The sequence below is a fragment of the Macadamia integrifolia genome, unplaced genomic scaffold (assembly GCF_013358625.1).
Source record: "Macadamia integrifolia cultivar HAES 741 unplaced genomic scaffold, SCU_Mint_v3 scaffold_31A, whole genome shotgun sequence".
Lineage (NCBI taxonomy): Eukaryota > Viridiplantae > Streptophyta > Magnoliopsida > Proteales > Proteaceae > Macadamia > Macadamia integrifolia.
Genome location: NW_024870664.1, coordinates 10,037 through 21,462, shown reverse-complemented (window position 1 = coordinate 21,462; position 11,426 = coordinate 10,037). Strand labels below are relative to the sequence as shown.

The following is an 11,426-nucleotide window of genomic DNA, read 5'->3' as shown; positions in this document are numbered from 1 at the left end:
CTGTGAGAGAGAGAGAGGTCTACCAGTCAGAATGTAAGAGTGCATGGTAAAGAATCCCCATACTAGCATTGTGGATATATATATCCCAATAATTTATAACTATCAAAATGTTATAATACTGGTTGGGTTGGGGCGAATATGTTTGCTCTAGTGGGAAATTGTTACTCTGCAATATACATCTGTAGCAATTGCTTTCTCACTGTTGATGACACACTGAGCTTCCAAGTTATAATAACTTCATAATGGTATTGGTAACAATTATGGCAATACAATAGATTATAATTAACAATAGAATAGGGATATCCATTTACTAGAGTGATCGAGGTGCTCAGTGAGGATAAAAATGCTGAGTGAGGATGAAAATCACTTAGTAGGAGTATTAGTGGTTGACATAGAGGAAACCCACTTACAGAGTGTTCCATTATTTGCAACTCTCTTATGATCTACTTCTATAAATACCCTAACCATGGCATTCACATCACATCCACACTAAGTAGTAAGCTGAGCACACTACTCCTCCAGTGGAAATGGCAAAATCTCTTGTTGTTTTTGCAGCACTTGCTCTCATATTCATTGTGAGAGTTCATGGTGCAGACCCTGAATTAGTCTCTGATTTTTCCATCCCTGATGGAACCGACGAAAGCAAGCTCGACGGAGTCTTCTTCACTTACACTGGCTTACGGGGAGGTGCACCTGCTTCAACCAGTGGCTTCGGCCGTAAGGCCGTTTCAGTAAGCAATTTCCCAGCTCTAGATGGTATGGGAGTGTCCATGGAGCTTCTTGAGTTCCAGCCTGCCTCTGTGAACGTTCCTCACACTCACCCAAGGGGAGCAGAGATATTGTTTGTTGTTGATGGTGCCTTGACTGTTGGCTCCACAGACAGCAATGGCAAACTCTACAAGAATGTGTTGCAAAAGGGTGATGTGTTCGTCTTCCCCAAGGGGTTGCCTCACTACCAAGCCAATTTTGACAAGACCAATAAGGCCGTTGCCGTCTCTACATTTGCCAGCTCCAATGCTGGTACTGTTTCCCTTCCCAAGAACCTCTTTGGATCCAATATCCCAGATGAAGTCCTCACAAAGGCCTTCAAGATATCTGCTGACACTCTCCAGCAACTCAAGACCAATAACCAAAGCTGAAGATTGCTTCCTTCACTTTTTTAAGTTGTGAGAGTGGTGTAACTAAATAAATAAAATAAAATGAAAGGGAAGAACCCATGCCATGCAGGGGAACTCTTCATCATGTACTATAGGTTTTCTCTCTAGTAATATTGCAGCTTCGCTTCTGCTTGCTTGCATTCTAATTGCTATCACGTATAACATAAACAAAAGATCCTTCCAACCCATCGTAACAAATCCATCAATAAGCATGAGGGGAGAACATGTATACCGACTGACAAAAGACTCTTTAAGTTACTGTTACATAATTCGGTGTAAAACTAAGTGTGGTTTGTAGTATGTAAGGGGCCAAGACCAAAAATTTGATTAAAATTTTCAAATTATAATCTGACGGTTGAAGGTAGAGCAAAACCTATATGCCATTCTACCATAAAGTATATCCATATAAGCATTATAGCTGAGTGGTGCCATTGTTATTTATAGGTCGCAAATGAACTTAAAAAAAGAAAAAAAAAATTAATCCATAGGTCGTAAATGAACTTAAAAAAAGAAAAAAAAATTAATCCATCGATTGTGTATCTTATGTAGCATTAGGGTATTCAATCCATCACATGGCAAGGCTTAGAGTTACCTAAGGATTAAAGCTTTGGAACAAGTACACAATTCAGAGAGTAAAAGGAGAGAGGGCAACACAAACATCTACTCTCCCTAGTAGCTTCCCTAGGCAAGGAAAGGGTTAACAAAAAAAAAAAAACATTTTCTTCGCTAGTAGAGTGAGAATTCTCAATAGTATATCCTTTAATTTTCCCCTCAATTCTCTCTATTTATAGTTATCCAAAAGCATAGAAACTAATTTTCTTGAAAATGAAGAGACAAAGTCTCTTAAATCTGAAGAAACATGATTTAAGACCCTAAGAACACCCTAAAAGACTCTAGAAACCCTATGGAACAAATGGAAACCTTCCTTTGGCTAATGGAGTATATTTCTTTCCTTATATAACCTAGATTGACCCTTCCTTTTAAGGAAGGAAATCCCCAGAGAATGGAAACAAAGAGACCTTGTCATGGTTGAGTTTGAAGACTCAAGACTATAAATAGATGACCCCTCTCATATTTTGGGAGAATTCTAGAGGATATGGCACATTTGCAATGTATTTTTATCTATTGGAATCATTTTTTGGTTCTATTCTACTGGTCTGCTGCACTAGTTCCGAATTGAGCTCTCTGTAACCTGGCCTACACCCCTCCAACCTCTCTGCACTCTTCATGAAAGTTGTATTTAGGTTCGTCTACTTTCTTTCAGTTTTGGTGTCACTAAATTCCAGAATTTGTGGAGCCAGTAACACCTACTCTACTAAGCACACATCACTGTTACCACTTGTGTTAAAACCTGATTGGGTTTTCTTCCAATCCTCTTAAACAATGTATTAGGTCTATGTTTTAGCCTAGAACATTTTTTTCCCCAGATTTTCAACTAAAGGCTTCCTATTTTTCCATTAAATGCCTTCTCCTCTAGTCTGTTTTCTGTCCAGATTTTCATCGTTTTGAATCGTCGATTTCAACCATATAAATTATGGTTTCGAACTTTTAAAATATGTTAACTAGACATTTTAGGATGGCTTTGAGATAACTAGAATTTTAGGTATAGGGCATTGCCCCTCCCTATTTTCATGATTTTCTTTCTAGTCTAAATCTAGATGTAAGGATATTTCGTAATTTCCCTTGAACATGAATTTCAAGCATTTTATTTTGATTTTTCATAATGATAAGCATATATCATGTTTGATTAATCTTTCAGATTTGTTTGACCCCAATCCCCGTGTTTGTGTTTATATGTTTCTCAATTCTTGTAGGTTATGATTATGTACGCTTAATGGCGAATCTATAATTTCCAGCATGTATGTATCTTAGTTGTTTAGGACTTTGCCATGACTTTCACGTGTACTAACCATGAAGCCATGGTTTAAAGTATCTTCGATACCGATACGATACCCTCCGATACGTATCTTAAATTTAGCCGATCGATACGATACACACCGATACGATACATTGAATTTTTAAAATCCTTTCGTATCGATATATATCCTATGATACATATCGATATGCACCAATACACTATCGATATGTACTGATACTCTATGAAAAATATAAAATCAATGTGAAATATACGTTTCGGTATGTATCAGTACATATTGGTGAGTATTTGTATGTATCGATCGGTACGTATCGCTGAGTATCAGTATGTATTGGTGAGTATCGATATGTATTGATCAATACGTATCAGTGAGTATCGGTATGTACCGATACAGTGCGCTACAGTCATATAATGGCCAAGATGAGTATTTTTTTTAGAAAACACGGATTTTTGAGGGGTTTTTGTTCCAAAGTTGCTGCCTATATTTCTCTCTAACTAAAGTGGAAATCAAGGTTGGGAACAAGGATTTTACATTTATGGGACAACTATAAACCTTGAATTCTTAGTGCGATACCCTCAATTTAGTGTTTATGCATAATACATATTATCAATAGTTTTTTTTAACAAATTTTTTATGCAAAAGTGTTTAAAAAGGTGTTTCATATCCATTTATGTGCGTATCTTTAGCGTATCTTAACGTATCTCCGATACGATACGATACCCTCCGATACGTATCTTAATTTTAATCGACCGATACGACGATCGATACCGATACTTTAATCCTTGCATGAAGCACAACTGTATTTAGGTATTCATCTCTTTCATTCCCGTTTTGAGTGTGTATATTAGATTTGGGAGGAGGTTAGTTATGCTACCAGCTAAACCAATGGGAGGGCTAAGATGTGAGGGGCATAGGGGACTTTTCCAAGGGGAGGAGGAGAGATATAGACACAAATCTAGGTATCCCGATGGCATACGCAGTCTTTTCCTATTAGATTTATATGATAGACAGCTTAATCATAAAGCTCAATACTTAGGGTTGAAGTCTGATTTTTAATGGGTAGATAGAGACAGAGGTGTCTAATACCTTCCTTAGACTGCAACCTGACAAGAACTCTAATCATGGGTAGACTAGTTTGGAGTGGAGTCATGTTTTTTCTTTTAGTTTCAGGTCGTAAATCATATCCAGGTGGCGATTCTCAATCAATAGAGATCATTAGACCTTTCACCCTTTTTTTGATACGGTAGAGAGGAGAGCTAATGAAACCCTTTTGAAATAACCTAGACGCGGGGTGAATAGGTTATGCTATGGATTTTTTAAAATTCCCTGATTTAAATTCCCTTTTTTGCTAAAAGGTCAATATTATTAAAAAGAAATAGGTAAAAAAATACAAGAGCAACTAATACACCGAAAAAATCCAACTAAACCAAGTCAACCTCTTCCCACCTTCAGCATTGCCATCAGCAGAAAGAGATCAACTAGAGATTAGCAGAATCTAAATCTTCGATCGGCCATAGCATCATTAGTTAATTCCTCCATAATATTAAATGGAAAATTCATCATGTCACTGGAAACACTAGTCTTTGCAGCCTGTTTTGCAAGATTGTCCACCACTGGGTTAGCCTCCTTGAAATAGTGGGTTATCTTATCCCATGGAATCGATAAAAGATAAGGTTGGAGGTAATGTTACTTTTGTAGCATAAACCATGGGATGCTTTTTTACTGAATGAAAGATACCATAGTAGCAGAGTTTGATTCAATCCAAAGGCCAACAACTTGGATTTCCTTTGCTCTGGCAATTCCTTCTACCACTGCCACAAACTCTACTTTAAAAATTGTTTTAACACCAAGGAAAATATAAAATGAGCTCGCCACTTGGCCCAAGTGATTTATTAACACTACACCAGCTCTTGCTCTACCTGTATTACCCAAAGAACTCCCATCAACAATTAGTTTAATCTAGTTCACCATCGGCTTGCACCAATGTACTTCTAGCATAGGCTTATTCATAGTATGCACAATTGGCAAGTTCAGCCTCCTTCAACACATCACATCCTTCATAGGCCTCACCTCCCCTGCATATTAAGCTTCAAAGATCTGATCTCCTCCTTAATCATCTCGAAAGTCTGAAGCACCGACCTGTATTTCCCTTCATACCACCTTTTATTTCTCTCCCACCATAAAAAATAAGGAAAAATAACCGCTCCCACTATCCAAGACTCTTGGGAGTTGATCATCTTTATTTTTCGATTCCACCAAATCAAGAAAATATCAATAGATGCATGGTTGGGCCAAGAAAAACCAAAATAGTCTAAGAAAGCCTTCCAAACTTGACAAGAAAAGGAACAACTAAAAAAAAATTGATTCACTAGCATCTCGACACAAAACGCATTTCGAGATAGTAAAATACCTCTCTTTGTTATCAAGTCATCTGTTGGAAGTTTCCCATATGCTAGTCTCCATCCAACAGTAGAATGACGAGGCAATAGTTTTTTCAAACCAATCTATGGATTTACAGGGAACTTTAGGATTTCAATGTCCTCCCAAGCAAAGCAGGAAGAAAAAACACCTGAAGTAGCAAGCTCGAGACACAACGGTCCACCACTGGATATTGAGGCAACTTGATATCTCGAAGTTTTGGAAGATATTCTTTAACAAATCAAACCAAGTTCAGGATGCTGCCATCTAAAATTAGAGATAAAATCCCCTACTCTTGCATTAGCATACTGGAAAATAGAATCTTTAGCTTGAGCCATCTCAACTGTGCATTCAAGACCCCACCATCTATCCTTCCAGAAGTTAAATAGACTGCCTATTACCAACAGTCCAGTGCTCCTTATCCCCAACAAAACTCCACATTTTACGAACACCAGGCCAAATCAAGGAAGTCTTGTAGCCCTTCTTCAAATCACCATTACTAGATATAAACCAAGCCTTTAAAATTTAAAAGCAGCCAATGGATCATGCTTAATCTTCCAAACCATCTTACTAATCGTAGCTTTATTCACAATATGTGACTGTAAATTAAAAGAGTGCGGAATAGAAAGATTGCACCAAAATTTATAGTGGTTCGACTCAATCCGAGTTTACTGCACTCCATATAAGTTTCACTTGTAAGGTGTTCCACTAGTTATTTCCTTTCAGTATAGTAGGTATAGAGGAAAACATTTACAAACTCTTTTAAGGATAAGAGGATTTGTATAATCTCTTTACAAGATGAGAAGACCCTTACAATCTCTTTCAAGAATGAGAGGGTCTTTGCAATCTTTTAAGGATGAAAGGGTCCTTACAATATCTTAAAGATGAGAGGGTCCTACACACTAATCGAAGTGCGATCTAGAACAGTGTGAAAACAAGGTGTCCAGTTCTAGAGTCAACCCAACTCTTGGACAAAAACCATTTCAAAGTGGACTAGAAAGGTCTAGACTTATCTCTTGTGTGGTACATGAATGAAATACAATGTGATACAATTAATGCACCTTTGAAGTCTTTTTAATGCTTGCAATTTAAATGCCAAGATATAGATGAAGACTTGTAGAGAACCTTGAGCTCCTCTTCAATGGAAAATGAAGAACTTGACTCAAGAGATGGTATAGACCAATCTTACTACTAATGCTCATAATGCTCCTTCAAAGTTAAGATTAATTTTTAATTAATGAGAAGCATTAGAGGTATTTATAGGTGAGATTAAAGAACTAACATAGATAGGAAATCTCACCCAAACGATCATATTTTAGGCGTACCGATGGACCCCCAAATATAGCTGTCACAAAAAGTAGACATTAGAAGGTGATCCAAGCAAGCCAGTCACAAGATGTTGTAAAACACGCAGCTAAACAACCTACAGATACAGCTGTTGGAGACGAACAATATGGTGCAAAGGTTCATTTGCCAATTCGGACCAGCTCTCCCCCAAGAAGGCTTAATTATCACACCAAGCTGTATTCCCCATCCAGAGCCGGCCCCTGGCCAACGAAATGGGCTAAGGGAGCCCAACGAAGGCATTCTCTCGTCCAGAACGAGACAATAGTGGTCCACTTGGTGCTTAGAGAGAGAGAGAGAGAGAGAGCATGGTAAAGAATCCACACAGGCATTGTGGAGATATTTTTCCCAATAATTTATAACAATCAAAGAATTATAATACTGGTTGGGTTGGTGCGAACATGTTTGCACTAGTGGGAAATTGTTACCCTGCAGTATACATCTGTAACAATTGCTTTCTCACTGTTGATGACTCACTGAGCTTCCAAGATTTAACTTCATAATGGTATTGGTAACAATTATGGCAATACAATAGATTATTACAATAGAATATGTATATCCATTTACTAGAGTGAGGTACTTAGTGAGGATGAAAATGCTGAGTGAGGATGAATATCACTAAGTAGGAGTATTAGTGGTTGACATAGGGGAAACCCACTTTCATAGTGTTTCATTATCTGCAATTATACCCTAACCATGTGATTATCCACACTAAGTAGTAAGCTAAGCACACTAATCCCCCAGTGGAAATCGCAAAATCTCTTGTTTTTGCAGCACTTTCTCTCATATTCATCGTGACAATTGATGGTGCAGACCCTGAATTAGTCTCTGATTTTTCCATCCCTGATGGAACCGCCGAAAGCAAACTCGACGGAGTCTTCTTCACTTACACTGGCTTACGGGGAGGTGCACCTGCTTCGACCAGTGGCTTACGCCGTAAGGCAGTTTCAGTAAGCAATTTCCCAGTTCTAGATGGTATGGGAGTGTCCATGGAGCTGCTTGAGTTCCATCCAGCCTGCCTCTGTGAACGTTCCTCACACTCACCCAAGGGGAGCAGAGATATTGTTTGTTGTTGATGGTGCCTTGACTGTTGGCCCCACAGACAGTAATGGAAAACTCTACAAGAATGTGTTGCAAAAGGGTGATGTGTTCATCTTCCCGAAGGGGTTGCCTCACTACCAAGCCAATTTTGACTAGACCAATAACGCCGTTGCCGTCTCTGCATTTGCCAGCTCCAATGCTGGTACTGTTTCCCTTCCCAAGACCCTCTTCGGATCCAATAACCCAGATGATATCTTCACCAAGGCCTTCAAGATATCTGCTGACACTCTCCAGCAACTCAAGACCAATAACCAAAGCTGAAGATTGCTTCCCTCACTTTTTTAAGTTGTGAGATCGAGTGGTGTAACTATATAAATAAAATAAAATGAAAGGGCAGAGCCCATGCGATGCAGGGGAACTCTTCATAATGTATTAAAGGTTTTCTCCAGTAATATTGCAGCCTTTTCTTTTTTGCCTGCTTTCACATTGTTATTTGTCGGTCCCAAATGACCTTATTAAAAAAAAAAAAAAATCCATTAATTGCGTCTTAGGTAGCATTAAGTTATTCAATCCATCACACAGTAAGGCTTTAGAGTTACCTGATGATCAACAAATGCAAATCCTCCTAGGGAATAATGCTTTGGAACATGTACACAATTCAGAGGGAAAAAGGCGAGAGGGCAACACAAACATCTACTCTCCCTAGTATCTTCCCTATGCAAGGAGAGGGAGAAAAAAAAAAAAAAAAAAAAACATTTTCTTCATAAGGAGAGTGAGAATTCTCAGTAGTATATCCTTTAACTCTACCCTCAGTTCTCTCTATTTATGGTTATCCAAAAGCATAGAAACTAATTTTCTTGAAAATGAAGAGACAAAGTCTCTTAAAAATGAAGAAACATGATTTAATACCCAAAGAACTCCAAAGACTCTAGAAACCCTAAGGAACAAATGGAAACCTTCATTTGGCTAGTGGAGGATATTTCCTTCCTTATATAACCTGGATTGACCCTTTCTTTTTGAGGAAGGAAATCCCCAAAGAATGGAAACAAAGGGACCTTGCCATGGATGAGTTTGAAGACTCAAGGCTATAAATAGATGACCACTCTCATGTTTTGGGAGGATTTCAGAAAATTTGGCCCATTTACAATGTATTTTCATCTATTGGAATAATTTTTTGGTTCTATTCTACTGGTCTCCTACACTATTTCCGAATTGAGCTTTCTATAACCCGGTCTACGCCCCTCCAACCTCTCTACGCTCTTCATGAAAGTTGTATTTAGGTAAGTCTACTTTCTTTCAGTTTTGATTTCACTAAATTCCACAATTTGTGGAGCCAGTAACACCTTTTCTACACATTACTGCTACCTCTGATATTAGAATCCGATTGGTTCTCCCAATCCTCTTAAACAATGTATTAGGTCTATGTCTTAGTTTTAAACATTTTTTTTTTAGATTTTCAACTGAGGGCTACCTATTTTTCCATTAGTTAAATTCCTTCTCCGCTAGTTTGTTTTCTATCCAAATTTTCATCATTTTGAATCGTCGATTTCAACCATGTAAATTATGGTTTCAAACTTTTAAAACTATCTAGACGTTTTAGATGGTTTTGACATACCTAGAATTTTAGGTATAGGGCCTTCTCCCACCCTATTTTCATGATTTTTCTTTCTAGTCTAAATCTAGATGCAGGGTATTACATAATTTCCCTTGTACATGAAATTCAAGTATTTTATTTTGATTTTTCATAATGATGAGCCCCTATATATCATTTTTGATAAATCTTTCATGTTTGTATGACCCCAATCCCCACGGTTATGTGTCTGTATATTTCCATGCTCGTAGGTTATGATTTTGTACGCTTAATGGCAAATCTATAATTTTCAGCATGTATGTATGCTAGCTGCTTAGGACTTTGCCATGATTTTCTTGTATGATATTAGCATATTTGTTTTACTTTCACGTGTACTAACCATGAAGCACAACTGGATTTAGGTATATCATCTCTTCCTTCCCCTTTTTGAGTGTGTATATTAGATTTGGGAGGTGGTTAGTTATGCTGCCAGCTTTCCTGGAGCTAGTGGCTCAACCAATGGGATGACGGGGATGTGAGGGGCATAGGGGACTTTTCTAAGGGGATGATGAGGGATAGAACAGATCTAGGTATCCCACTTGCATACCCAGCCTTTTCCCAGCCTTTTCCCATTAGGGTTGAAGTTTGATTTTTAATGGGTAGATAGAGACAGAGGTGCCTGATACCTTCCTCGGACTAAACTCTAATCATGGGCAGATAGGTTTGGAGTGGAGTCTTTTTTTCTTCTTTTAGATTCAGGTCATAAACCCCATCCAAGTGGCGATTCTCAATCAATACAGAACATTAGACCTTTCACCACCTTTTTCTATATGGTCAAGAGGAGAGCTAATGAAACCCTTTTGAAATAACCTAGAGGGGATGAATAGGTTATGCTAGTGGATTTTTAAAAATTCCCAGATTTAAAGCTCCCAATATGTGATTGTAAATTAAAAAAATGCGAAATAGAAAAATTAAACACAATCACACAACACCAGAATTTATAGTGGTTCTACTCAATCGAGTCTAGTTCACTCCCTACAAGTTCCACTTGTAAGGTATTCCACTAGTTCTTTGCTTTTAGTACAGTAGGTAGGGAGAAAATCTTTTACAAACTCTTTTAAGGATAACAGGATCTGTACAATCTCTTTACAAAATGAGAGGGTCCTTACAATCTCTTTCAAGGATGAGAGGGTCCTTACAATATCTTTCAAGGATGAGAGGGTCCTTACAATCTCTTAAGGATGAGAGGGTCCTATGCACTATTCTAGGTACGATCTAGAACAATGTGTAAACAAGGTATCCAATTCTAGATTTAACCCAACTCTTGGACAATTCAAAGTGGAATAGAAATGTTTAGAGTTATATCTTCTATGGTGCTTGAATGAAATACTATGTTATAAAAGAATGCACCTTTGAAGTCTTTTTAATGCTTATAATGCAATGCCAAGATGTAGATACTTGTAGAAAACATTGAGTTCCTCTTGAATGGAAAATGAAGAACTTGAACTCAAGAGATGGTATAGACCAATCTCACTTCTAATGCTAAAAAAATGCTCCTTCAACATTAGGATTAATTTTAATTATGAGTAGCATTAGAGATATTTATAGGTGAGATGAGGGAACTAAAATAGGTAAAACAAATCTCACCCAAATGGTCATATTTTAGGTGTGCCAGTTGACCCCAAATAGAACCGTTACAAAAAGTAGCCGTTGGACTAACCATTGGAAGGCGATCCAAGCAAGATAGTCACCGGCCTATCAACCTCTTGCATCGACCTGCACTTGGTCCTGGCGATGTGCTGGAGCCGATTGCTACCTCCAAGTTCCAGCCAGAATCACTTCTGCAGCCGTTTTGGGTTGGTTTTGACCGGGTAGACTTCCAATGACCATAACTTGGTCATAGGAACTCTGATTGTGCTGATTTTAAGTCCGTTGGTTTCATAATCAAAAGCTTACAAAATTGTAGAAGAACACTTCTTTAGATGCTATCATATGAAATGACTAAAATGCCCTTGAACA

At 38.0% G+C, this 11,426-nt stretch overlaps 1 protein-coding gene across 1 annotated transcript; it reads left to right on the top strand.

Moving 5' to 3' along the window:
* The first annotated feature begins 486 nt into the window (after nucleotides 1-486).
* On the top strand, nucleotides 487-1,297 carry LOC122071623 (germin-like protein 9-3). The gene has a single exon (XM_042636007.1). It carries the CDS (start codon nucleotides 528-530, stop codon nucleotides 1,137-1,139), a length of 612 nt encoding a protein of 203 aa, XP_042491941.1. The 5' UTR covers nucleotides 487-527; the 3' UTR covers nucleotides 1,140-1,297.
* The last annotated feature ends 10,129 nt before the right edge of the window (nucleotides 1,298-11,426 follow it).

What these genes read in the sequence shown, in the direction of transcription:
- LOC122071623 (XM_042636007.1), top strand. Translation starts at nt 528, where the DNA reads ATGGCAAAATCTCTTGTTGTTTTTGCAGCACTTGCTCTCATATTCATT.